Source organism: Puntigrus tetrazona, chromosome 1, assembly GCF_018831695.1.
Source record: "Puntigrus tetrazona isolate hp1 chromosome 1, ASM1883169v1, whole genome shotgun sequence".
Classification (NCBI taxonomy): Eukaryota; Metazoa; Chordata; class Actinopteri; order Cypriniformes; family Cyprinidae; genus Puntigrus; species Puntigrus tetrazona.
The window spans coordinates 26,854,327-26,881,415 of NC_056699.1; the positions used below are offsets into that span (position 1 = coordinate 26,854,327).

The 27,089-nt window shown below is 41.0% G+C and overlaps 5 protein-coding genes across 6 annotated transcripts in view; 1 reads left to right on the plus strand and 4 right to left on the minus strand.

Moving 5' to 3' along the window:
• Window positions 1–3,130: 3,130 nt before the first annotated feature.
• Window positions 3,131–7,444, minus strand: rab1aa (RAB1A, member RAS oncogene family a). Its single transcript, XM_043224041.1, has 6 exons — window positions 7,243–7,444; window positions 6,394–6,466; window positions 6,148–6,243; window positions 5,338–5,433; window positions 5,126–5,257; window positions 3,131–4,419 (listed from the first exon to the last, which is right to left on the minus strand). Exons 1-6 carry the CDS (start codon window positions 7,254–7,256, stop codon window positions 4,222–4,224), a joined length of 609 nt encoding a protein of 202 aa, XP_043079976.1. The 5' UTR covers window positions 7,257–7,444; the 3' UTR covers window positions 3,131–4,221.
• Window positions 7,445–8,748: 1,304 nt separating this feature from the next.
• Window positions 8,749–11,410, plus strand: mb (myoglobin). Its single transcript, XM_043224370.1, has 4 exons — window positions 8,749–8,894; window positions 9,898–9,983; window positions 10,061–10,280; window positions 10,682–11,410. The coding sequence occupies exons 2-4, from the start codon at window positions 9,901–9,903 to the stop codon at window positions 10,820–10,822; spliced, it is 444 nt and encodes a 147-aa protein (XP_043080305.1). The 5' UTR covers window positions 8,749–8,894; window positions 9,898–9,900; the 3' UTR covers window positions 10,823–11,410.
• Window positions 11,411–15,967: 4,557 nt separating this feature from the next.
• On the minus strand, window positions 15,968–17,658 carry pane1 (proliferation associated nuclear element). The gene is made up of 6 exons (XM_043224150.1): window positions 17,456–17,658; window positions 17,296–17,375; window positions 17,105–17,203; window positions 16,869–16,948; window positions 16,481–16,572; window positions 15,968–16,388 (listed from the first exon to the last, which is right to left on the minus strand). The coding sequence occupies exons 1-6, from the start codon at window positions 17,510–17,512 to the stop codon at window positions 16,245–16,247; spliced, it is 552 nt and encodes a 183-aa protein (XP_043080085.1). The 5' UTR covers window positions 17,513–17,658; the 3' UTR covers window positions 15,968–16,244.
• A 671-nt stretch (window positions 17,659–18,329) lies between these two features.
• Window positions 18,330–23,824, minus strand: zgc:158803 (LUC7 domain-containing protein). 2 transcript variants are annotated; one of them, XM_043223543.1, is made up of 10 exons: window positions 23,250–23,824; window positions 22,179–22,273; window positions 21,999–22,097; window positions 21,824–21,934; window positions 21,163–21,306; window positions 20,909–21,085; window positions 20,651–20,829; window positions 20,224–20,253; window positions 19,999–20,136; window positions 18,330–19,368 (listed from the first exon to the last, which is right to left on the minus strand). In XM_043223543.1, the coding sequence occupies exons 1-10, from the start codon at window positions 23,308–23,310 to the stop codon at window positions 19,149–19,151; spliced, it is 1,254 nt and encodes a 417-aa protein (XP_043079478.1). In that variant the 5' UTR covers window positions 23,311–23,824; the 3' UTR covers window positions 18,330–19,148. The 2 variants fall into 2 exon arrangements, with proteins under 2 accessions (XP_043079478.1, XP_043079406.1); XM_043223471.1 differs by having other exon boundaries at window positions 18,330–19,371; window positions 23,250–23,823.
• Window positions 23,825–24,740: 916 nt separating this feature from the next.
• mri1 (methylthioribose-1-phosphate isomerase 1) overlaps window positions 24,741–27,089 on the minus strand; it is a 12,216-nt gene continuing 9,867 nt past the window's right edge. Inside the window, exon 6 of the mRNA XM_043223872.1 lies at window positions 24,741–27,089. This exon is cut by the window's right edge and continues 914 nt beyond it. The gene's annotated coding sequence lies outside the window, so the exon portion shown is untranslated.

A 27,089-nucleotide genomic window follows, 5' to 3' on the forward strand; every position in this document is an offset into this window, starting at 1 on the left:
TACTTTTGATAGGAGTAACTATTAACCGGTGATGTGCAATAATTTTAATTAAATTGAACTTAAACATCGGAAGCTGTAAGAACCAAATGAAGACGAAAAACAATGACCTCCACGTTCACTTGAGTTCTTGTGGAAGGGTTCATTGAAATGAATCGCGTGAGAGTTGATTCGCAAAAAGAATCGCACCTTGAAATGCTACAGATGTCATCCGTCTCTCCCTTTCTTCTCTCTCTCTCTCTGTCTCTCTCTCTCTCTCTCTGTCTCTCTCTCTCTCTCTCTCTCTCTCTCTCTCTCTCTCTCTCTCTCTCTCTCTCTCTCTCTCTCTCTCTCTCTCTCTCTCTCTCTCTCTCTCTCTCTCTCTCTCTCTCTCTCTCTCTCTCTCTCTCTCTCTCTCTCTCTCTCTCTCTCTCTCTCTCTCTCTCTCTCTCTCTCTCTCTCTCTCTCTCTCTCTCTCTCTCTCTCTCTCTCTCTCTCTCTCTCTCTCTCTCTCTCTCTCTCTCTCTCTCTCTCTCTCTCTCTCTCTCTCTCTCTCTCTGTCTCTCTCTCTCTCTCTCTCTCTCTCTCTCTCTCTCTCTCTCTCTCTCTCTCTCTCTCTCTCTCTCTCTCTCTCTCTCTCTCTCTCTCTCTCTCTCTCTCTCTCTCTCTCTCTCTCTCTCTCTCTCTCTCTCTCTCTCTCTCTCTCTCTCTCTCTCTCTCTCTCTCTCTCTCTCTCTCTCTCTCTGTCTCTCTCTCTGTCTCTCTCTCTCTCTCTCTCTCTGTCTCTCTCTCTCTCTCTCTCTCTCTCTCTCTGTCTCTGTCTCTCTCTCTCTCTCTGTCTCTCTCTCCAATTAACGTGATCTCATGGAAAAGCCACAAATATGTGAAGTAGAACAAGAGCACTCCACAAAACAACGTGTTTTAACGCGTTTAACGTGAATATTTGTCACCGACAGCAGAAATCTAAATTCAGAAGAATTTTTTTTTAAAAATATGCAAACTCTTACTGGATCGTTTTTGAGTGCATTTTTCAAGAAAACTAAGATTATTTATTTGCTTATTGCAATATAGTTTTAACATTTTGTTTACATTTTAATCTGTTCACGTTCACAATCAAAATTATTTTAACCATTCTATTTATTCTAATTGATTTTAATAATTTTTTTCTGTCATAATTTGATTGGGGTTCATTATTTTTTTATTTATGCACCTTTTAAAATTAATGAAATAAAAATGATTATACTTTATATATATATATATATATATATATATATATATATATATATATATATATATATATATATATATATATAAAACATTTTTAAGTCTAATTTATTTAATTTATTCAAATAAAAAAATATTGAAATAATGTTACATTTTCTAGTCTACCACTATTAAAGACCAAAACGACAAATCTATATTAGCAGTTTAATAAGCATGTAGTCGTTCAGTTTGCTCAGACATATCTCCACACGGTGACATCTGTGCTCTAGGTCATCATCTCCTTCTCTTCATACTATCCAGATGGCCTGAACAAGAGGAACGAGATAAAGCAGCAGTCAATCAGAGCAGCTGAATCATCACACACACACACACACACACACAAGTCAGCCTTTGGCCTCGTCTCAGAAAGCAGACACACGAGAGATTAAGAAAGTGAAGCCACATCTTGAGAGCAGAAGCGGCGCGAGAACGTCCTGCTCTGATTACACCAGTAACTCCACATGGTTCTGAGGAGATTATTGGTGTTTTCCTCCCATCGTTGTCTCTCTCCTCCACGCAGCTGCCGGCTCCTCCCAGCTCAACAGAGACGAGTCACACGCGCTCCCGCATTGTCCTTGACCCTGACCTCTGACCCGAGGGACAGCTGTCTCTTTCTGCAGATGTCAGACTTCAGCCCAGGCGTGCGCTTTCACGAATACCTTCATTTAGGCACGAAATCATCTGTTGAAGGGACACCGAATATATTTTCATTTATGCAAAAAGTGAAAGATAAAAGTCTCTGTTGCTCATCAAGTCTGCTCTGATTTTCTAAAAAAATATATATATATATTATTGTGAAATATCATAAAAAAATAGTTGTTTCTATTTGAATATAATTTATTTCCGTGATGATAAAGCTGATTTCTTAGTATCTTGACTCCATGGGTCACATATAATACGCTCATTTGCTGCTGAAGGAGTATTATTATGATCAATGTTGAAAATAATTGTAGAATATTTTTGTTAAAACCCTGCTACTTTCAGAAAGTTCCGAAGAACAGAATTTAGATGAAATAGAAATATTTGTGACTTTATAAACGCCTTTACCTGTGCCTCCAACACTGGGGATGTCACGCCATCAGATTACTTTAAAGTGACTAGTACACAAACTTTATTCATTTACATTTACAAGAAAATGTAACACTTACAAGTTACTTTCTTAAGTTTCTGTTTTTTCATGAATTGACAGAAATTTCTCCTGTCCTCATTTTGAGAGAAATCAGGAGTGACTTTCAGAGGCACTTCCTTAAAAAAAAAAAGCATTTTTATTTTTGATAGCAGCCCCTTCGTGTGAAAATTGCGACTTTCCAATAAAAACAGTAACTTAGTAACCTACTTAATCATTACGGAGTACTAAATATAGTAATGAATGCTGATTTATGAATATATAAACATGCATGTATATATTTAAGAAAAGTACTTTAGGTTTATATATTTGTTATAGAACTTAAATGAATATAAGTAAATACATGCAAGTATTTTATAACATATGGTGTGTGTATATATTTATGTTTGATGTGATTGTTTGGCAGCACTGAGTAGAAGTGTGATGACTCTCAGTCTCCAGCCTGGAAACACCACCAAACACTCCAGTTAAAACCATTTTTAATAAACTTTTCCTTCATGGGTTATTTAAACATCGTGTGACGTAAAAGAGAACGAAAATACAGGAGGAAAAAGCTGAGTGGCCTTTATATCTCATAATTCTGGTTTTCTTTAAGAACCTGGACTTAAAAGAAAATAAAAAAAAATAAACGAATATTCTGACTTATTCTCTCAGAATTCTGATATATATATATATATATATATATATTGTTTATATATATATATATATATATATATAAATATATATATATAATAAAAATTATACCTATAATAATCCTGCAAGATGTACACAACTGTGAGTTTATATATTGAAATTATGAAATTTTTTACATTTTCTCATAATTGCAATAAAAAGGCAGAGCAAAAAACCCCCCAAAAACATCTGAATTGTGAAGTAAAAAGCTGCAATTAGCAATTTTGAGCTTTTTTATCCCATGGATACAAAAGCAAGCTTCCATATAATATACATGATGTATAAGCATCAAAACTAATTAAGAGCAATAATAACTAATGGATAATATTGACTTTTAACGGAGCAGTTCATCATTTACTCCCCGTATGCTGTATGAAGCCTGTTTGAGCTTCTTTCGGGTTCATATTTTTTAAACATTTGCCAGCAGCCATTGACTTTCACTCTATTTGTTTCCTTGCTATGGAAGTGAATGGCTACCGGCAACTAAATATACACAATAACCCACATTCTGATAGAAACTCATAGAGCTGTGTGAACCTGTTTCTCGATTTACAAAAAAAGGCCACGGGATGATAATGCTGTCAGAAAGGTGGCACGGGTCAGAAACAGGACTAGCTCATTGGAAGTGTGCCGTTGGTCACTGAAATGCTGAAAAAAACAGACAAAACCCCACAAAAAACAACAGAATTAATGGGCGAACGGTCCACCGAACGAGAGAGAAGGCAGCGGTTGAAGGAGAGGTCGCCGTAGCAACCCCGCCGGGTTAAGGAATGGTAACGGAACCCGCTGTTCCGAGGTCAGTTGTGACATCACCGTCCACCGCTTCCTTCAGAGTTCCGAAGAGGAAGTTCAAAGCCAAACCTGGTGGCGCTCCTCAGGAAGTGCTTTTGGATGCTTGTCTAAGAAGCGCACGGAATTTGAGCCGAGAAGCCGGCGGCAGACGTGTTTGTCTGCTCATGCATCCATGTGCATGCATGATTCAATACCAGGCAATGTTTAATTTGATCCTCTCTTACTCTCCTTATCTTTAATATTCACAGTCTTTATTGCACACACACACACACACACACTCTCTCTCTCTCTCTCTCTCTCTCACACACACACACACACACACACACACACACACACTCTTCCTGCTAACTCAGCTGTGGCGTATGGTTGGTAAGGTTACTGTCGCTGGCTCCTCAGCAGCATCCTCCGGAGGACGTCTTGACCGGCGTGCTCTGAATCTTGACGTTGGATTTCTCGGGGCCCCCCGCGGTGGCCCCGGGGCCCATCCTCCTCTTGATCTCTGCTGCCATGGTCATGAAGGCCTGTTCCACATTAGTGGAGCTCTTCGCGCTCGTCTCCAGGAACGGGATGCCCAGAGAGTCCGCAAACTCCTGCAACACAGGAAACAGACTGATCTCAAACTGAGGCTTTAGTTTAGCAGTTAAACGGAAATGCCATACTATGTATTTAAATAGTCTGACCTATATAGTGTTTAGAGCCGTAAATAAAAATTATTAATAATTTTAAAAAGTTTTCTGTGATTAATCACACCTGACATTAGAGGAATCATTAACAAATATATTTACGATATATTGGAAATTAATGTAGAATAAATAGAAAAGAATAATTTTTTTAATCTTAAATGTACTATTTTAAATTTTACACTTTTTTTAAATTTCACATTTTTTTGTAATTACAATGTTTGATTTTTGTTTAAAAAAATCTTATTTAGCATTTAATTTATTATTTCATTATTAGTTCTTTGGCATTTCAACCAGTAAACTTAATTTAAAATAATTAATTATTTACTGATTAACAAATAATAATAAAAAAAAAATAAATAAATAATAATAATAATATGCATTTAATCAGGCTTTATTATTAATTTAAAAATAAATAATGCATTTAAATTAACTAGAAATGTATATTTCGAATTTATAAATGGTTAATTACAATGATTTAAAAGTTTAACAAATAATAATTTAATGAATTCTTAATTTATGTGAAATATGAATCAGCCAGTTTCTTGCGTTTCAACCAGGAAAAAGCGGGAGCTGTACAGTGTCTTGATTTGGCCGAACGCAGCGTCCCGTTCACCTTCGCCGTCGTGTAATCCACAACTTTCTTAGTGGTCAGATCACACTTGTTTCCCACCAGGAGCTTGTTGACGTTTTCACTGGCGTAGCGATCGATCTCCTGAAGCCACTGCTTGACGTTGTTGAAGGACTCCTGAAGAAACACTCGCATTAAAACACCACCGAAACACACATGCGTGTGTGAAAGGTCACTCCGAAGGAACGTTTGGTCACCTGATCCGTGACGTCGTAAACAACGATGATCCCGTGAGCTCCTCTGTAGTAGCTGGACGTGATGGTGCGGAAGCGCTCCTGACCGGCCGTGTCCCACTGACGACAAAACACAAAGACTGCTTTAAACCATTCAAAAGTGACAGAAAAGAAAACCCTGGAAAATAAAATGCATCACGGTTTCCACAAAAACAAAGCAGCGAAACAAATACATTTACGATATATCTGAAATTAATGTAATAATAATAATAATAAATAAACTGAAAAATAATAAAATTAAAAATAAATTAAATGAAAAAAATTAAATAAAATGAATAAACAGTTTTTAATAGTCTTAAATGTAATAAACTATTTTATTTAATATTAATATTTATACTATTTATTTCAAATTTACAATTTTAATACTTTTAACATTTTAATTCATCCTTTTCAAGATTTCAAATAACTGCTGCTCTTTCAAACTTCCTATTCATCAAAGAAAGCCGAAAAATAAACTGCATCCGTTTCCACAAAGACATAAAGCAGCAACCAGAAACGTTTCTTCAGAAGCAAATCGGCCTATTAAAAGGATTTCTGAGGGATCGCGTGAGCTGGAGTAAAAACCCATCTTTCCTCACCAGAATAAATTACATTTTACAATATACTCAGTCAGGAAACACTCACTTTAAACGGTAATAATATTTGCGATTTTCACTGTATGTTTGATCGAATAAATGCATAAATAGATGACTTTCAAAGCTTTTAAACTCCCTGAGTGCATGCTGAAACTGAGCATGAACTCAAGCTTCAGGCGTTCGAGCGGAGCGCACTTACGATCTGCAGCTTGATGGTCTTTCCGTCGAGCTCTATCGTCCTTATTTTGAAGTCCACTCCGATCGTGCTGATGTAGCTCTCCGTGTACGTGTCGTCCTGCGGAAACACACACAATCACGGATGATTCTGCGCTAATAACCGGGTTTTCCGTCTGCAGAAAGGCCACCCTTCACCTTTGGCACGCAGCTCTTTGACAGTCAAATCACCCGAGCGCTGAGAGCGAGCTGATAAGAGCCGATAACTTACAGCGAAACGCAGCAGAAGACAGGACTTCCCCACGCCAGAGTCTCCGATCAGGAGGAGCTTGAACAGGTAATCACTGAAAGACAAAAAACACAGGATGTCCATGTGTGTGTGTGTGTGTGTGTGTGTGAGTCTCAACGATCACGTGACCGCCATGAAATAATGAGAGTGAACGGGCTCACATTCCACCCCAAAACAATCTAAAGAAACCATTAATACTGACTAGAAATAACTCTTGCATGATGCAAAAAAACAAAACATTTCTGACTCTATGAATTATGGCATGATATATCACGGTGAAGCCATGGTAAAACTGAGTCCTGTGGCAACAGGTGACTTTATTACCCAACAGCCCCTGAAACAAAACTCAACATGTCATAAACCTCAGTGAAAAAGTGAGTCCGGGCCTAAGATCACATTTCATCGGCTCCCTCAGAGCGGACGAAGAAGCCCGGGGTGACTTTATTTCATTATAAACGCGATAAGACGAGTGTTTACGCTGTTATGAAGTTATCAGTTCGTACTTGCGACGTGGCGCTCAAGACAGCGGCAGAAACTCAGTCCCGGTTACTGCACGCATCGTTATTGGAAACGTCGGCGCGCGCAAACACGCAAACGTCGATATTTACGCGAACTATCACTTTTAAAATCGCTTCGAGACGGCTAACGGTCGGTTGGTCTCGCGCGCCGGACAGCCGCGGCAAACGAATCCTAGCACTTCCTAGCACATCCCTCGACACTTTGTTTACCCCGGTGTGTTGTTGAGCTGACGCAGCAGGGATTCGTGCGAATAATAATGAAGCAGGTGATGTGTGTTTGATGTGTCATCGGCGCTTTTCTACACTAACTTACTATTCGGGATTCATGACGACGAAGACGCCCTGGTTATCTGTCTTTGTCTTCTTTGCGACGAAGGCGATTGAGGTTCGAGGGTCGTCTGCCGGTGATATCCGTTATTACTCGGCGTTAAAAGCGGTTTTTGGAGAGAAACGAGCGGAACCGGGATCCGGACGCACGTAAAAATGGCGACCCGCACGTGAAGCTTGAATAATAAGAGACGCCTCACTTTCGCTACACGACCCGCCAAAATAAAAGCCCCTTAACCGACGACCCACGGTCGTTTCTCATTATTTTTTCAATAAATAAAAATGTTCTAATTCATTATTTACATTTTATATTTCTAAATATATTTTATTATTGTGGAATTTATTTGGAAGGAAGATTTGCAAAGACTTTTATGTAGCCAGAAAAACAGTTTATTTAAATACCTTTGTTTTGCTTTTAAATACCTTTAAGTCGATGGGCGCTGGATCTACGTGCCTGCTAAAAACAAGATTACGCTTCTAACCCGACACTTTCTGTCAGAAAAGTACTTTTAGACTTGAAATATCGTATAGGCGCTTCAAAAAAAATGCACGAACTAAAACTTTTCTCTAGATGGCGCTAAAATCACGTCAAAACCAATACTCTGTAGATCACTGAGTGCATCAGTCTCTCAGTAAACATTAACTATAAGAAGGTCAGCGAGTTGACACAGGCTGTCTTATGGCAGAGCATTTTTTCTCTTGGTGACTGAAACACAACTTTATTGTTATCTGGTGGAAAGCGTTTGTAGTTCAGAGTTGGTGCTAATGTATTTGTCTCCTCTCATTTCTGCCAGGTTTTGGTAGTTTGGCCTTGGACGCTGATCTTGACCCGCCTTTGAACCAGTCCAAATGGAGGGGAATGGCTTTTCCATACACACACACACACACACACACACACACACACACACACACGTCCCACAACCCTACACAAATGCTATTAATACACCTGTCTGGTGACTGAGGCAGACAGACAATGAGTGCCAGGACAGATACGGCCGCGCTGATTTTATTGCTTTATTGTTCATATTTGATATATAAAAAGCACGGGATCGAGGTTAAGCGGCTTTTCCTGTGTTTGTTTGCACACGTGCCGGTCATTGTTTTGCTTTCCCGAGCCAGACTCTCCTATAAAAACTTGATCGTGCATCCATTCACCCCGAATCAAACTCAGAGATGCCTCATCTGTTTGTTTGTTTCTTCACTTCGTGAACTTGCAGAGGAGCATGATAAAGCGGCCAAGCTCGTGAAAGAGAAAAAAACAAACATCTGACGCGTCTCAGAATGACTTTTAAAGCGAGTGCAGCTCGCAGGTTGTGTGTTGTGAAGCACTGCGACTGCTGTGGAATAATACAGAGAGCATCTCAAATGGCTTCTGTAGCAGATCTGTGTGTGTGTGTGTGTGTGTGTGTGTGTGTGTGTGTGTGTGTGTGTGAGAGCGCTGGTGGGGCAAGCATTGTGGGTGGGGTTAACATTTCAAGACAAGGAGAGGGACAGTGTGATTGACAGGTGAGGGGCAGTGACATCACGGGGACGCTGTATAAAAGGTGAAAGTGGGGAAAAGTGATGATCTGAGCTCATTTGGGGAGTTTTCCAAAGCCACATCCAGTCACACACTCTACAGAGAAGACGCCGATATCGGTAAGGAGCTTGACTGGACTTTATAATGCTTTGCGCAGAAGAAAAAGATGTAAATAGAGGTCATTTTCATATTTAAGATGGGTTTTTTTATTAACTGTACCTGTATTGCTTAAATTAAACTCAAAGGTAATTATTATGTCGCAGAATAATTTTTTTAACAAAAGGAAAACGTGCAAAAAAAGTATAATCGCAATTAAAAAAGCGTCCGAGAAGAATAAAGTAGCGCATTTAAAAAGTTAAAACGAAATCGTAACTTTAAACTAATTCAGAGACATCGTAAAATAATCAAATAAGATTTAATAATGATGAATGAAAATATAGTCCATGGCAGGATTTGCTGAGAAAGAAAAAGCGTAAAGGAAAGGGCAAACACTCAAAAAAGTCCAAACTGAATTGAAAAAGTGCATAAAAAAAAAGAAAGAGAGTGTGTGAGTGGTGCGGGACGAGACGGGATCCGCGGAGCGCTCAGTGAAACTGGACATCCTGAAGGTCAGGGACGTTTTCCAGATCACTGCAGCCTCCAATGAACTTCACTGCGGGGTTTATTAAACTACGATAGATGCTACATTGCTTTGATTAATGCCACTTATTGTGCAAATGAATGCCGACTGAAAACGATCCATGTTAAAGTCTATGTATTGGCCGAACGCTGCTAATGAGTTCTTTCGAGGTCAAATTTCGAGGTCAGCCGTTCATCTAAAAACAAATTTAATGTGTGGAAACAAGAGCGCTATATATAATGCTCTCCCGCCTGACATGGGTTCAGGAGGTCATATGAGCCGCATTTCTTCAATGCGTATAGTTTTAAAGTAGCTTTCCGGCTGGAAGTGGCTTAATACCCGTCATGAGTGAAGCGCAGGACATGTGATGCTAATCTGAACGGCTCACACTGAAACGCGTCGCCCACAAACGCCTTCGTCAACGGAGCAAGCGCTGTTCCAAGCGGCCGAAGCGCTGGTCACTAACGACAGGTGCGTCTCTTCTGGTTTGTTTCCTCACGCAGACAATGGCCGATTTCGACCAGGTTCTGAAATGCTGGGGGGCCGTGGAGGCCGACTTCGCGGGTCACGGAGGAGAAGTCCTGACCCGGTCAGTTCCCGAGGCGAGGCCGGTTAACCTCAGCGTGCTTCTTGACGGGGCTCGCCTGACGTGTTCTGTGTCTTCAGTTTGTTTAAGGAGCACCCGGAGACTCAGAAGCTGTTCCCCAAGTTCGTGGGCATCTCTCAGTCCGATCTGGCGGGAAACGCGGCGGTGGCGTCCCACGGAGCGACCGTGCTGAAGAAGCTGGGCGAGCTGCTGAAGGCCAGAGGAGACCACGCTGCCATCCTCAAACCGCTGGCCACCTCTCACGCCAACATACACAAGATCACCCTCAACAACTTCAGGGTAACATTTGAGTCTTTCGGCCACAGCCTGACCTTCACTTCTGTGTCAAAACTACATCTAACTGAACTAGTGCCTCATACACACACACACACATATATATATACACACATATATTTCCCACACATTATACAGTCTACTGTAAAGTGTTGATATTGGACTCATCATAACTTCAGCACAGTCCAGATACAGTAGACATCATTACTGGATGCTGCCCAAATTGTTAGCAGTAGAGGAAACTCATTAGGTTTTGAACGTTACTGTTGAAATCTCCCTCTTCCTCCCATTTGCACGCAGACAAGATTTCACGTATTCTTAGAAACACTGACTCGAGTCGTGTCTGTCGGAGCGTCCCGAGTCACGCACTAATGTGTGTGTGTGTGTGTGTGTGTGTGTGTGTTCAGCTGATCACGGAGGTGCTGGTGAAGGTGATGGCGGAGAAGGCGGGCCTGGACGGGGCTGGACAGAGCGCGCTCCGGAGGGTCATGGAGGTCGTGATCGGGGACATCGACGCTTACTACAAGGAGATCGGGTTCGCCGGCTAAACCGCACGCCGAGCGTCACGGAACGAAAAAAAACCGCTTGTCTTGTTAATGCATTAGTCAGTAGAAGTTACCGTGCAGCTCACATGATTTAAAAACTATCTGCAGAGAACAAATCACGTCTAAAACCCAAAGCGAACAAGCGACCGTGTTTATAGGCCTGAGTCAGGGCAGCGCCGCGGGATTGGACGGTTGACGGCATGCTGATTGTTCGGCTCATCAAGGGTTCAGAAAAGTGTTTAAAAATCTTTAGATCCAAGATGGCGCCTGGCCTGATTAAGGTAACCGCCTAGGAACGAGCAGAGCCAATCACATCAGGTTTAGAACGTCAGCTGATCTGATGATGTCGTGACAGCGGCCGTTAGGGTCTCAGGAGGAGCCTCAGATTAGGACTAAACCTCATTTAAAAACGTTCTTTTCAATTTGGGAGAAAATGAGTGAAATTGGTTAATTCTAACGACGCCATAGATGTGTGCTTCTCTACGCTTGCTTCGTCTCACTGTCATTAACCTGTGCTACAGAATCATTTGCCTCACTTTTGTAAAGCAACACTTATTAATAAACGTCGCTTTTATCTGCTGAAAAACTGAATTGTGTCTTTTTGTCGTTCACTATTTGTTTAATAAATACACACACACACACATATATATACACACACACATGAATACATATACATACATATTGTATATAAATTTATATATATATATATATATACACACACACACACACACACACACATACACATGAGCAGAGCTAAGTCTAAACATAGACAATTAAAAAATATTACATATATATATATATATATATATATATATATACACACACACACATATAAACAGTATGTGTAGTATATATATATATATATATATATATATATATATATATATACACACACAATACATAATATATATACACACACATATAAATACACACTCATATACATATATATATACTTTAGAAAACACTTTTTCACCTTGATTTGAACCTGATAATCTTGTGATATTGTAAATCCAGATAACCTGTTATCCATCACTGCTCTGTATACGTGTACATACATATTTAATCTAAGCATTAGAAGAACTACGGCTGCTGTATGCCTGTTCTGCCGTTCATGAAATCATCTGAAGTGCTTTATTCTAAGCCGCTGTGTAATCACATGCTGAAGTCACTTGAGCTGATCCGGGTCTGGAATGAGCTTTATTTGTGACATCGTGACCCTTACTCTTTGCTAAACCTCCACCTCTTGTTTACGTTCTCCTGTCGGCCGGCATTTCTCAGAAATCTTTATCCTCAGAAAACGGCGGGCCGATCCGCAGCCGTGCACAGACGCACACGCTCTCGGTCACGGTCACCCGCGCTCCTCCATCCCTCGCAAATCTCATTCCAGGACGTCTGTGGACGTGACCGGAGCCACAGAGGTTTCCTGCCGCTTGCTTTTACTTTACAGTTGTTTTAAGAGATGTAGTGAGCATGTGTTAAACTCTCCCGGGGGGTTTGTCTCGGTCACACCAGACATCACAACAGTTGCTCTCTCTCTCTCTCTCTCTCTCTCTCTTTATTTGTCACGTAGTCAAGTGTTTTGAGACCTGACCTCATATCCGAAAGCTCCACATGATATCACGCGAGATAGCTGACGTATAAAGCATACCAGCATGAACTCTAACATCGGAGTTTCTCCTAGAAAGCTTCAAGAACGAATGGAGTTGCTTTTAAGATGATTTTTCTTTTTTGCTAGACCTGGGCTTTTCAATCTAGGAGCCAGGGACTCCGCAGTAGAGCTGTCAAATAAATAAACGTAGAGATAAATGGAGTTTGGTCTGTGGAAATATTTGCTTTAAAACATTCTTATGAAACAGGAAATGAAATAAAAAAAAAATTCAAATAAATACAATGTTAATTTTAAAAAATGCACAAAAGACTTTTAGAATTATTAAACCAATCAAACACATCTAAAAATAATAAAAAAATGAGAAAAAAAGTAAAATAAAGTTTTAAATGAATAAATGACATTAAAATTATTTACAAATAATGAAAAACACAAAATATTTTATATATTCAGAAAATATTTTTTCCCCGTGTCACCTGGGTTTATGAAAACACATAGCAGCCCTTTAAACTGTAGGATGATGTTTGCAGAGATATCTAAGAGAAACATTAAAGTTAACAGTCAGACGAAGTCTCCTGAGCAATAAAAGAGCGACTTCTGAGCAGAGACTTTCCTCTGAGCTCCAGCATCAAGCGGTGGTTTAATTTCTCCTCTCAATACCAGCTTTGTTCTGCTGGTCTGCTGAAAGAGAGCATCTGGTTTCTGAGCACTTTCTGACCATCTCCTGACTGAATGTGTGTGTGTGTGTGTGTTTGTAAGGAAGCTCAGTGTCATCCTGTATTATCTACTGTGAGAGGAAGAGGCAGGGCAGGAAAGCTGAGATATCTGGAGCTCCCCAGAGAGCCCGTCTAACACACACACACACACACACAATCAGTTTGAATGAAGCTTGTATCATTATAATGCAGGCATAGGATGATAATCACAGTTAAAACGTGATGGTGATCATGTACTCTTAAAACACATCTCATAATATAGCAGTTATATATAGTGCCTGAAGTAGCCCTGTGTTGTAGAGTCACTCAGTTTTTGTGGATTGTTGCTATAGCACTGGTAGGATGTTGCAGGGCTTTGTGAGGGTGTTTTTTTTTTGACATGTTGATAGATGGTTGTTAGCGTTTGCTGGTTGCTAGGGCGTTTCTAAGCACTTGGCCGGGTGTTGGAAATCTTTCTACATGGTTGCTATGCATTTGGCAGGCATTCTAAGTGATTTATTTATTTTTTGTCCTTTTTTGGCAGGTTGCTAGGGTGTTTCTATTCAGCTGTCGGGTGTTCTAAGCCTTTTTTAACGTGTCTACATGCCTGCCAGGGTTTGCTGGTTGCTAGGGCGTTGCTATGCATTTGCCAGGTATTCCATGGAGTTTTTAGCATTTTTACGTGGTTGCTAGGGCGTTTCTATGCAGTTGGCGGGTGTTCTAAGCCTTTTTTGACGTTTCTACCTGCCTGCTAGAGTTTGCTGGTTGCTAGGGCGTTGCTATGCATTTGCCAGGTATTCCATGCAGTTTTTAACATTTTTACATAGTTGCTAGGGCGTTTTGCAGGTTGCTAGGGTGTTTCTATGCAGTTGGTGGGTGTTCTAAGCCTTTTTTAACATTTCTTAACATTTAACGTGCTAGTGTTTGCTGGTTGCTAGAATATTGCTATGCATTTGCCAGGTGTTCCAAGCGGTTTTTAGCATTTTTACGTGGTTGCTAGGGCGTTTCTATGTAGTTGTTGGGTGTTCTAAGCCTTTTTTGACGTTTCTACCTGCCTGCTAGAGTTTGGTGGTTGCTAGGGCGTTGCTATGCATTTGCCAGATATTCCATGCAGTTTTTCCCGTGGTTGCTAGGGCGTTTCTATGCAGTTGGCGGGTGCTCCAAGTGTTGTCATGTCATTGCTAGAATTTGTGGCATGCTTCTTAGGCGTTGCTTTATTTCCAGGTGCACCGAATGTCAAGTAAATTTTTAGAGTTGGGATGCATGGGGCCTTAATTTGGACACAAGCATTGTTGTGAAGCAGCTTTAACCGAAATGGTATCTTTCCTTACCAAGACATGTGAGTTGGGTGAGTTCAGATCAGTAACTATGAGCAATAGCAGCAGTAGCGCTCCATTTAGAAAACACGCATTTTACCTGTCCATAAATAGGGGCAGGAATGTGTGTGAAAGCAGTACGTGCGGGGAGAAACGCATCCACTGCCATCTAGTTCTGCCAGTCTCTCAGCATGTACACACACACACACACACACACACTGCATTATTCAGTAACAGAATGTGGAGTGGGACAAAGGCAGGCCTCTGGAGGACGGCTGCACTGTAGATGTGTTTGTGAAGGACTCTAACGGACGCCAGCAGAGCAGATCATGGAACAATATCACACAAAGCCACTGAAGCGGCGTCTCAGTCTGTGACCTCATGAGAATAACAGGCCTATAATTTGGTGCCTTAATGACTTTGACAGTCGAAGCCAAACACAGAACATCTCTCACAAAGCTTGTAGGTTTGATAAAATAAAAAGACTCTAAACTTAGCCTCTTCGTGACAGCCGAGGAGCTCCGTGTGTCTGTGGGGTGAGAGGATATCTGGACTGTGACCTCGTGCGTGAAGTGGCCAGCGAAGAGATTGCCGAATGAGGTCAGTCACGAGGGAGCCAGCGGAAAGGTTGGGTGAGTGAGAGAGAGAGAGAACAGGTAGAACGCCAGAAAGCCTTTTTGCCATTTCTTCGCAAAGAACGTCCGTTGTTCAGGACTCGGGTTACCGATAGGATTGGTTTGCAACAGGTGAGGTTGTCATAGAAACACAGAAGAGTCGAAGGGGAATGCGGAGGATTCTGGGATGAGGTTACTGTAGTGCACCAAAAAAAAAAAAAAAAAAAAAAAAAAAAAAACGTTTTTCACCAAAACTAAAAACATTTGGTTAGAAATTAAATGAACTGCATCTGAAATTGAATAACATACACTTATAATATATATAAATAAATGTATGCATGCATATATTTAGTGTGCGTGTGTTACTAAATTTCAGATGCTGTTTTTTTTTTTCCGCTCTATTTTTTTTTTTTAAACATGCACTTATATTGCCAAATAAATATTTCCCATTTTTTATATATTGACAAACTGTTTTGATTCATTTTTATTTCAAAATGTACAAATACACAAAATTACTAAAACTTTATCTAAAATTAAGATGGAAAAAACAACAACAACAACAAAAAAACTACTAACAGTAACTATAATAGTATCCAAAATAACAGGATTCTAGCCATATTTAATCTCACAAATTTAATTTATTAAAAAAATATATATATTTTAGGGCAAGAACAATGATTTATAGGTTCAGTACCAGTCAAAACTTTGGACTTATTCAGTCCATTCTTTTATGTATATTAAAATAATATTCTTTTTTAAAGAATTAAATATTCATTATTTAGTTAATTCTTATTAATATTTCATAAAATTGAGGAAAACATGGGAATATTAATTGGCACTCGCTAAGTACAGTCAAACATTTTACTAGTATTGGAGTAAATATTGAAAAAAAAAAGCACATAAAAACAGTACAGACATCTGGTTAAAAATTCTATTATGTTATTTATAAATATGGTAACAGGGTAATTATTTGGGGAATATGTTAAGAGCAACCCAATGGCTCCCCCTGCTGTTTGGATGTGTTAACTAAGGCGCTGGACCGCCAGGAAAACACACAGAAGTCCCAGAGAAAGGTCAGGTTCATGGACAGTGAACAAACACACACCTGAACTCAGTTGAGCAACTTGTGTTTCCTGTGTGGAAATTCAAAGCAATGAACCGAGTCTTAGAGTTCTTAATGGATCACACTGGATGTCAGTCCTCTTCGAGGTCGGAGGTCACCGAGCAGCGGGTCAGAGAGGACAGATAAAGGGCAGTGGTTGCTAGGGGCGACATTCCCGCAGACACCTTCAGGATGTTGAGGAGCCGCACGGCTGCTGCGTTCACGCCATCTTCCGTCTGAGACAGAGAGAGAGAGACACACACCGTAACACACGTCTGCCTGGGGTGACCGAAAGAGAGTGTGTGTGTGTGTGTGTGTGTGTGTTTACCCGGTGCTCAGCGCAGAGGACGGGACACTGATGTGAAGCAGCCAGCTTTCTCAGGCTGACCAAACGCTCCTGAGTGTGAGAGCCGCAGCGAGCTGCAGACACGCACGTAAAACACACTGACCTCACAAACACTTTGACTAATCATTGACAGACAGGTCAGAAATCAGGCCAAACGTCCAGAAACTTCATGCTTTAACTCAGCAAGGACGCATTAAACTAGTCACATTAATAATGTTATGAGAGCTTTGAGCTTTCTATTCATCAAAGAATCCCGAAAATAAACCTCTATCAGGGTTTTAACAAAAATATGAAGCGGCACAACTGTTTGCAACATTGATAAAATTTGCTAAAGTGCACTTTATGATTGTTGAATGAGGTTCTCGCTCACCATCAGTCACCAGAAAACACACTTTCCCCAGGAAACAGTCTGAGTGAAGATGAGTGAGAGAGCTTTCCACTGACTGCAGACTGAGAGAGAGAGAGAGAGAGAGAGAGAGAGAGAGAGAGAGAGAGAGAGAGAGAGAGAGAGAGAGAGAGAGAGAGAGAGAGAGAGAGACAGAGAGAGAGAGAGATAAGAGTCTGTTGTTTCACAGTCACTGCTATGAGAGAAGAAGATCAGTGTACCTGTGCTCAGAGAGCAGATTCACTATAAACACCATTAAATCAACGCGAGGACGGCCTTCCTTGTTCTCCACGGGGAGAGGGAGTCTTCTGGCCAAACGCCTGAAAGACAACGGAAACATTTACAAGCGCTTAAACATGAAATATAACATCACTTCATACACACTCATCGTCTATAGACTATATACTCTCACACATTGACGTTGAAATCCTTCTCATGGTGCACTATGGCGTCGGCTAGTTTGGACTGCAGCTCTTCCTCGCTTTCAACCAACTGTCAAGATGAACACAAAACATTAAAAAAGCGGTACATTAGCTTCACAAACCGTAACGGTGTCGGTAGAGATTACTCACGAGCACAGTCGCGGTGTTCAGCTCCGGGACTTTACTGTACGGAGTCAGGAGCGCCATGTCGAGGAGTCCCGGGAACCAGGCGACGTTTATCGATTCGCGTTTGTATGTTTATCGGGGAGGAAAACGGCGAAAACTCTCGCCTCGCGCGACGCTTCCTCCTCGCGCTAATTTTCAAAGTTCACGTGCACGTGACGTCACGCAGCGCGACAGGACGGCGCAGAGCGCGCGCTGCTGCCCCCGCGCGTGCACAAACCGCCTTGCGAACTATTACGTTTTTTTGTTATCTAGGTGAATGTGAATATATATATATATATATATATATATATATATATATATATATATATATATATATATATATATATATATATTTTTTTTGCCACGTATTAATGTGATTTATTTTTCGGAACCTACTTTACTAAAAAAAAAAAAAAACATTACGCATTTCATAAAAGTTAAAAAGGTTTCTTTCCCCTATTAGGTCAGTAGCACATGTATGATTAATAATACGGCAATATAAAAAATAGTTTAAATAGTATACTTCTATTGAAGTCAACACCAACGGTGACCTGCAATTAAAAAGCTGTTTCTGTCAGATCTAACCCTTAAATCTACATTTGTGTAGCCTAACATCAATTTGGTGACATTAAAATACATTTTGGGCTTCGATAAATAAAAGAAATTAACATTTTATGATAAACATTTTAATGTTTACGTTTTGTTAATTGTGTAAAAAAAAAAAAAAAAAAAAAAAAAAAAAAAAAAATCACTGGCATTTTCGTGCAGAAATGCATTATCCACATTTATCTCAGCAGAAGGAAAAAAAATCGAAAATCAAACGAGCCTTCACAAAGACAAAAAAAGCATCATGAAACGCTTTAAACAATGAAAGCAAGAGATTTATTATTTCATAGCATAAATGACAAGGCAAGATGAAGTTTCAAGACAACCTCTCAACACAGCAAAACCAAAGAGTGAGAAAAAGGGGGCAAGAGAAACTCACACACGCCGTGGTACCGTGAGAAATAAATGTGAGCGGAGCTACAAACCTGTGCCGGTGTGTGTGTGTGTGTGTGTGTGTGGACAAAAATGGTTTGGTGTTTGCGGAGGAAAAAAACAAAACAAAAAAATCAATCACATTGTAATCCAGGTTTACTGCTCAGTTCAGCTCAGTTTATATTCATATCAAATGAAAAACATGAGAAAATAATTATCCACATCAAAATAGTCATTTAAGGAGCTTTTAATTAAAAAAAAAAAAAAAAAAAAAAAGGAAAAATAAAAATGAACATAGCCAGTTAAAAAAGATGAAAACTATTTTATATTCCTGCAGGTTCTCCTTCATCCGCCTCTCTTATTTTGCAACATAAAAAATAAACTACTTCTAAATGCACTCTTTCCCTTTACAGCACTTCCGTCAAATGCTCTCTTTTGGTTTGCGGACTAGTTTGGATCAACTAGGTCAAAGTGTGTAACTGTCTGAGGTGTCACCTGTATCTCAAATAATGATGCTGGTCTCTCTCTCTCACACACACACTCTCTCTCTCACACACACACACACACACGTGAGAAATCTGTGACTGGCTTCCTCTCTGTAGCTGCGGAGCTTCTACTGACGTAAGAGTAACCGGACGGAAAGCTGGTCCAGTTATTGACAGATCAGTGCAGGGATCGGAAGCTGCAGTACGTAAAGTATCTAGATCTCTCCGGACTCCCTCTCCTCGGAGCTGGAGCGCTGATCTCTCTCCAGAGACACGGATCTCTCCCGCTCTCTCATCCGGCTCATGTCTGGGGAGACGGGGGACTGCTCCCTCTCCATGTCCCTGCGGCCGTTGTCCCACCATCTCTCGTCCGCGGCGTTCTCCCGCCATCTCTCCTGAGACAGAGGCTGCTCCTGCTCTCTGGTGTGTGAGGACCTGCTGAAGAGGGAATACACCGCTTCATAAAACATTCCTTACTCATCAGCTCGAACTATTTTTTTATGTTAACGATTATTTAATTAAATATTAAAAAATAACTCTGAACTGAAAATCTAAAATTTATATGCTGGAAGTAATTTCAGTTAAATTCAATTTTATCATTAAGTAATATACATGTATTTAGAATTTAATTTATACTAATAAAAAAACATAATAATAAAAAAATAAATATATATATAAATAAATAAATTCTATTTAAATTATAAAAATTATTATAGTTCATTAAAATTACAAAATTTTAAATAGTTTCAAACCGAATATTAATTTCTAAAAAAATTAAAAATAATTTCTAAAACCAACAAAACCCCTTCCTGACAATTCCAAGTATAAACGTATAAATGCAGTATTTTAAAATGTACATGTTTTAAAGAGTTTCAAATCATTTGACAATTTTTTGCATGATTTTTAAGCAAAAGTACATAGATTCCAATTAGAAATTATTTCTTTTTTTTCCATTTTAAAACTGATCGTCTATATAACGTACATGCGTGCATTGCTTACTGTAACTGATCCTTGGTATCACTGTCATGTTGTTTACACCAATTTTAGCACATCCCCCCTCCGTACCTCTTTCTCTTGCTCCTGTGTGAGTGAGAGCGAGAGCGATGGCGCTCTTTGTGTCTGTGTTTCCTCTCCCGGTCTCGTTCCCTCTCTCCATCCTCACGGTGCCGGCGAGAGCGATGGGAGGACGAGCTGCCTCCTTCCCTGAGAGGCAGAGAGAGAGAACGTTTTATCACAGCACGTCCTTCTATCACTACAACAGACGTCATTCAGCAGGAAGACCATCCTCACCGATATCGCTCGCCACTTCTGGATCTGGACCTGACGAGGAGAAACGTGAAGAACAACAAATCATCACGGTGAAAGACTTCGGTTGATAATATGCTGACGATGAAGAGCATTTTTTAATTAAAAGTCAGAGGGATTTGATTCATTTCTATGAATGAATTCAGTGAATCAGTTCAAACAACTCCTTTAATAATGTGCTCTTAAAAATATTGGCAGGAGTCAAAATGCAAAAAAAGAAAGATTAAAACGGTTCTTGAGGTTTTTAATTACTATTAGATTCAACATTTTCAATATATTTGATATTTTACTATGAAACAATTAGCATTATACACAGAAATAAAGCCGACGTGATGTTGCTTGACTACACGTCTGCACCGATTCAAACGCAAGCTCATGAACACGGAGGCGTGTGATATGAAGGACAGCGCACCTCCGGCGTTCCCGCTCTCTGTCTCTCTCCCGCTCGCGCTCCCTCTCCCGTTCCCGCTCTCTCTCCCGCTCGCGCTCCCTCTCTCTCTCCATCTCCCACTCCCTGGCTCGCTCCTCGTCCCTGTCGCGCTCCTCTCTCCTCTTCATGCGCATGCGCTCCTGCTTCTCCGTCACAGCCTTCTGCGGATCACAGAGCGCAGGGTCTATGAGGAGCCGCCCGACGCCGGCCCGGCCGGAGCCCCGCGAGCCGCCACCTTACCCGCAGCTTCTCAAGTTTCTCCCTGATTTCGATGAACCCCAGGTGAAGCTTCCCCCCGAAGTGGTCGGCGAGGCGGCGGTCGTTGTCGTGGAGACCGAGGTAGGCGGAGCACACCTCGCACACGCGCAGCTTCTGCTGCTGGAAGCTGGAGGCCGGCATGGAGTTACGGTAGACGTCCTAAAACACAGCAGCGCTGATTAACTGCACTGACACAAAGACCTCAGGGCGGCAAAGACCCCTGACCCCGCGCTGACCTCTGCCTCTTTCTTCAGGGTGCGTGTTTTCTCCACCTTCTCCAGCACCTGCTGCGCCTCCTCCACGTTGCCCTCGCCGCCGAGCTGCTCCGCTCGCGCCAGCAGCTTCCCGATCTCCTCGTTCAGCTCGTGCACACGCTCCGCCTGACAGACCAGAGCAAGAGACATTGAACGGGTCGAGGATGAAGAAAGAAACAACTGAAAGCTACTAAATGCCAAGATATCATAGAAGATTTTCAGTATCAATCACTTTTATTTATATAGTGCATTTAACAACGCAGTATAAAGCAGAAGAACACAGTGATAGAGATGTATGATGACGAGATTAAACGATTTGTTATTAAATGCAAAAAATCTGAATTGTACGTCTCAATACGAACTTAAAAAATAATTACAAGCTGCTAAAAAACTGCGAAAAGCAAAGTCAGAATTGTGGGTTTCTGCGATCATGCTTTTATTCTGCATCGAAACCGATATTCTGTAGGACACCGTCCCTTTAAAAAGAAATGATTTACAGTCTGCACGCACTTCCTATCGAAGCAGGAAGTCGAAACCGGACACGCCGAGCTCTATTCTCTGCTGCGCGCGCGTGAAAAAGCAGGTGCGTGAAACTTCAGCATGGAAACGATACAAAAGCGTAGCGGAGATCTCTGGGCTTTACCTTAGCGGCCACTTCAGCGCTGATCTCTTCCTGCGTCTCAGCCAGCCGCTTCTTAGCCAGCTCGGTCCTGCGGTCGCAGTCGGCGATGAAAGACTGCAGGTGCTCCGTGGCCTGAGGAGACACGGCACGGTCAGCCCGAGTCAACGGCGCGCCAACGCAAAGCGCTCATACTCACATCCAGCTCGAAGAAGTACTCCTGCTGTTTAGAGGCGATCTCGTAATCCGCTCTCAGAGCCAGGTCGTGGATCTTCACGCACTCCCCGAGGTCCATGCGCTGCACGAACACAACGGGTTAGAAACCGCGGCGAACGGGAATACAGCCCTGCGTTTATCAAAGCGAGAAGCAGACACTCACGGTTCCAGACAGTATGTCATGAGGACAGGACTCCAGCAGGTGACTCTTACACACCCGCTCGTCCGTGAACTTGATCCGCTGCCTCATCGTGTCTCCTGCGTGACATGAGCATCACAAGTCAACAAGTCGCGTCACAATCACGAGTCGAACACCCGACGAGACTCACCAATCAGATCATGGTTCTCAGTAATAGTGAGATGAAGACACTGATGATCAAATTATAATTTTTGCATAAATGCACAAATGATTTTATGCTAATCATAGTAATTATGTCATCTAAAATACGCACGCTCACGGTTCTCCAAGCATCATGAACTCAACCTTAGAAGCTTTAGACTAAGTCTAACTAAAAATCATGGAAGTTTTAAAATCCAATGAAATTCACATCAAGTACGAAATTTTGATTTTGATTCTCATCTAATATGCATGAAATAATCGGATGGGAGATTATAAATCTTATTTGATTTGAAAATTAGGTCGATGAAATCATGAGAACACGTCAATCAAATAAATTAAAATGTAAAAAAAATAAAATAAATAAAATCCAATTTTACAAAGACAAGACAACAAAATCAAAATGACGTTCTGACAAAATCACGCAAAAATTTTTTTTAATTATTAAAATGACTAATTAAATAGTGAATTGTGTGACTTTTCATGTCAAAGCATTCACAAAATTAATGATTCCTACGTAACAATATCTGACTGATAGGATATCGTTCCCACCAAATCATACATTTTTTAAATTATACCATCATATACAAGTCGTTGGAATCAGAATCATAAAAGAAACGAAAATAGAGAATAGAAGCAACTGTATCACTGGAGATCATCAATCTGACACGACTCCATCAAATCACTTTATTCAGTGCTAATAGCTTAAATAGATTTAACCGAATCACGAGCTGCGAATCACATAAAAGCGTGACTTTTATCAGCTCTGTCAAACAGATCAAGAGAGTATATATATATATATATATATATATAAAGCAACAAATAAAGTAACGAAACGCAGACGGAGTCGAGCGCATGGTTTAGTTTCGATTCGCGGAGAAAGAAGGAAACGCTCACCATCTCTGCCAGTGCCCATGAGCTGGTCCAGCATGGCCCTCATCTGCGCCTGGGCCGACATCTTCCCCCGTTTACCTGCACACCTGTGAATATACCTGCCTGATGAGTCCTGACCCGTCCGCCTGAGCCGCTCCACTAACTCCTCATAGAGCAGGCCTCGAGCCCAGCGGCCGCCGAAAACCACACGAACCGCCCGCTGCGACTCGCTAACACGCTCCCCGCCGACGCCGCGCACGCCTCTGAGTCCGAGCGGCCACGGAAAGCGCGGTTTATAGCCGAAAAGCCGCTGAAATCAGTCAGTCATGAATCAGGGCGCTAGCGTCGCGCGTTAGCAGCGGCGGCGGCGGCTAACTCTTCCTCAATCCGCCCTATGCGCGCTTATTTATCAGCCCTAGCGCTGCTTTATCGATCCGCAGTTCAGTGATTTGTGTAGTGGTCCATATGCGCAAAGTTTTGACAGTGTTTACTTGTTGTTGCTTTATTGTTTTATTTCTTTTTCTCGCTCTCTCGGAATGAGACTTCCGACCCGCGCGCGCTGCTCCCGCTTGGTTACTCGGCCTCGAGGAAGTGCCGCGGAGCTCGAGCGCTGATTGGCTGGAGCGCTGGTGACGTCATAACGCCGGGCCGTCGTGAGATCGTCGTCAGAGAATACGGAGCGACGTGACGCGTTTTATCCGCAAAACTCTTACCGTGTCATTTTTAAATACGCAACTCATAAAAATGTGAATCTTTCATTTGAACGTCCCAAACGTTGGCTTGTTCTTAAACCAACCGTTTTTCATTAGCATTTTTTTATTAGCATAGCGCTAGGTGGGTACAAATTGTAGTCCATTATTGATTACAAATTACATGAGTTGCTAACGTAATCTATTACACATTTTAAGTAATATAATCTCGTTTAAAGTCGTTTGTAACATTGATTCAAATAAGATAATATTGTACCATATCAATCTAAAAATACAAAGAGAAAGAAAATGTTTAATTTAATGCTTAATACTTTAAATATGTAATCCAGATTACAAGTTATCAGTTACTAGCCAGCACTGTATACACACACACACACACACACACACACACACACAGACTTGTGGTTAAAAGTTTACATACACCTTGAACAAGCAGCCAAATGGTATTTATTAGACCAAAATACGCTTTTCTTTTATTTAACCCTATCCCGAATAATATATTTTACGTAAAATATATTTAAATATAGTCCAAAAAATATTTAAATCACCCAAATGTTTTGACCCCCCAGCAGAACTAAATAAAAAACATGATATTTAAACAAAAAAACCTCCAGTTCAAAAGTTTTCACTCCCCACGTGTTTATATCTAATGGAAACTTGAGGTCTTAACTGTTATCCTCAGGACTGAGACAACCGTAAAGTCCTGAAAGTGAACGTTTAATAAAATGTTAAAAAAAGAAAGAACTATTTTATTACTCACAAGACGACCGCTTTAATATAAACACAAGAAACAACCACAACAGTATTGGTTCTCTCTGTTTATTGTTCCGATGTGTAACAGACATCTCTTAATTTATGTACGTTGTATATTATATTCATATGTATAAAAAACATCCAGTGTAATAGTTTTTTTCTCCAACTACTTCCACAGAATACAAAATCAAACCCAGCGGTGATTATCAATTAGAAGAACGAGAACAAACAGAAACACGAAGAGGTCCTCTCAGACGGACATCCGTCCACCGATCACAGTCACCGTCGTCATTTTGGCACAAGAGTTTCCTCTCATCGCGCTAAAGCACATGGAAAACGTATGAGCTCTTTTATCAGCCCGACCCTGCACATGCAACTCACCGTCCTGTGTTCAGATTGTCTGGTGAAGGACGTGACATCCCATCCGTCTCACCGTTAGAATATATGTTGACAGCTTTGGCCACGCCGGCTAAGTTTCTAAAAGAGCCAGGCCGTGCACGTCGAGAGCTCCAAAGCTTTTATTCTGTAAATTTCATCGTAGAATTAGCGTCGAGTGGCGTGTCCCGTCTATAGAGGGCCTCTCAAACATCAGTTTCATCACCAATAATCACAATTCATGGATATACAATGTATAGATATACATGAAACAAATCATCAGCTCACACAGTTTTAAGTAAAAATAGAAATGAAAAACAATCGATGCGATGTGAAAACTAAACTCTGTACCTTCAGAACACTACAAAACCACACGGATGACCTCGAGTTATGCTACATTTGTCTTCGTAACGAACCTTTCCGCATCCCCCCGTTCATAGTCGCGGTCTTCGAAAAAATGAAATTGGCAAAAAAATTAAACGAATTTCGTTTTTTTGAGCTGCGTTACGCGAGAATTTGGATCAAAAACCAAAAAAGAAAAATTTGACAAACACATTTACAGCTGCTCTAAGTGTTTCGATGCTACATTTGTCCATTTACACGCATGAAACTGTAAAAAATAAATGTGCATTCAATACCGTGCGTGATCCGACGTCATCTAAACAGACCTTGAGGCCCGTTCACACCAAGAATGATAACTGTGTACGTATCCACGCTAGCTTACGACATCGTCCTTTTAATCTACGAACACGCTTTAAATTCTCGAGGCCGTTAAAACAAGACTGATTCTGAATCAAAATATATTTTTATTCATCAGTTCTGAAAGGGATTCCACCGACATACTTCTCGCTGTGGCCATTTTTTAATACAGAAAACGTTTTTTATAACGATCTTTTATAGTTATCGTTCTTGGTGCGAACCGTCCTTTCATCGGGTTAGACGCCATTTTGAATTTAACGCGGGTTCAAAACGAGGCTGTACCGCCACGGCACGCACTATAAAGGACATCGTTTTCAAAACCGTTTTATGTTTTCACCAGCTACGTCGCCAAACCACCGTTCAATGCATGGAACGTGCTGCAATTCTGTCTAACCTCGTTTTAATTGGTCAGAAATTAAATATGACGTCACCCCGACTAAGGTTCGTTGACGTGAAAAAAAACAGGACGTTGTTACTTTAAGGAGGTTTATTATGAATCGGGTTGCCGTGGTGATTTCGGAAAGCCGTGAGTGGCGGCGCTGTTCTCTGAGCGGTGGGCGTGGCTCCGTCGCATTCAGCCAATCGGACATCAGTGGGCGGGGTGTTTTTGCTGGTCTCGTAAGGCAGTGAGGATCTCGGGCCTCGTTACATTCGGTATCACGGAGCGCAAGCCCGGATCCCGAGGGATCCGCCGCACGCCCAGGCTCGCCTGCGATCGCGCGCGATTAAATACAACACAGAACTACGGTAAAAAAAAAAACAGAGTGGAAGTACTAGAGGAGTCTGGGAATCTCTTCTGAGGTATTGTCTAACATCTAGCTCCATAGCACCATTTTCCCACACCGCGGTCACATACATCTGCCTAAATTACAGGATTAAAGACACGTCGCAGGTTTAACTGTAGTTGTATGCGAAAACAATTTGGTTTCATGTTCCGGGTTTAAATGACTTTACATACTGTATTTACTGGTAAGGTTAAAGGTCATCTGAATACGAACGCTCACACCGTTTGTTGTATTTGCTCGATTGCAGATCTCTCTTAATGTTAATATAACATTTTGATTTCGTAACATGAGATAGTTTATTCAGCTGGCACTCGGATCGGCATAAATCACGTCTACGTGTAGATTAAAGTACAGCCCTCATCTAAAGTGGGCTTATATTTGACATACATCTATTACGATAGCTAATAAACAGTCAGACCTGTAAGGGACAGTCTCATGAAAACACTTCACCTCAAAACCAAAAGAAGTGGTGGTTATGCAAAAAACATGGGATCACGAAGAGGACTTTTAAATACATTTCTTACAAAAACGCCTTAATAGTA

Excerpts from the sequence above, each read along its gene's own strand:
- zgc:158803 (XM_043223471.1), bottom strand. The coding sequence starts at position 23,310 with ATGTCGGCCCAGGCGCAGATGAGGGCCATGCTGGACCAGCTCATGGGC. Across the intron at positions 21,935-21,998 it reads AGTACTTCTTCGAGCTGGAT|GCCACGGAGCACCTGCAGTC; the intron begins GTGAGTATGAGC and ends GTGTCTCCTCAG. Across the intron at positions 20,137-20,223 it reads AGAAGTGGCGAGCGATATCG|GGAAGGAGGCAGCTCGTCCT; the intron begins GTGAGGATGGTC and ends TCTGCCTCTCAG.
- pane1 (XM_043224150.1), bottom strand. The coding sequence starts at position 17,512 with ATGGCGCTCCTGACTCCGTACAGTAAAGTCCCGGAGCTGAACACCGCG. Across the intron at positions 17,204-17,295 it reads AAGGATTTCAACGTCAATGT|GCGTTTGGCCAGAAGACTCC; the intron begins GTGAGAGTATAT and ends GTTGTCTTTCAG. Across the intron at positions 16,573-16,868 it reads GTGTTTTCTGGTGACTGATG|CTCGCTGCGGCTCTCACACT; the intron begins GTGAGCGAGAAC and ends GCGTGTCTGCAG.
- mb (XM_043224370.1), top strand. The coding sequence starts at position 9,901 with ATGGCCGATTTCGACCAGGTTCTGAAATGCTGGGGGGCCGTGGAGGCC. Across the intron at positions 9,984-10,060 it reads GGAGGAGAAGTCCTGACCCG|TTTGTTTAAGGAGCACCCGG; the intron begins GTCAGTTCCCGA and ends CTGTGTCTTCAG. Across the intron at positions 10,281-10,681 it reads TCACCCTCAACAACTTCAGG|CTGATCACGGAGGTGCTGGT; the intron begins GTAACATTTGAG and ends GTGTGTGTTCAG.
- rab1aa (XM_043224041.1), bottom strand. Across the intron at positions 6,244-6,393 it reads GTCTTCTGCTGCGTTTCGCT|GACGACACGTACACGGAGAG; the intron begins GTAAGTTATCGG and ends GTGTTTCCGCAG. Across the intron at positions 4,420-5,125 it reads TGGATTACACGACGGCGAAG|GAGTTTGCGGACTCTCTGGG; the intron begins GTGAACGGGACG and ends CCTGTGTTGCAG.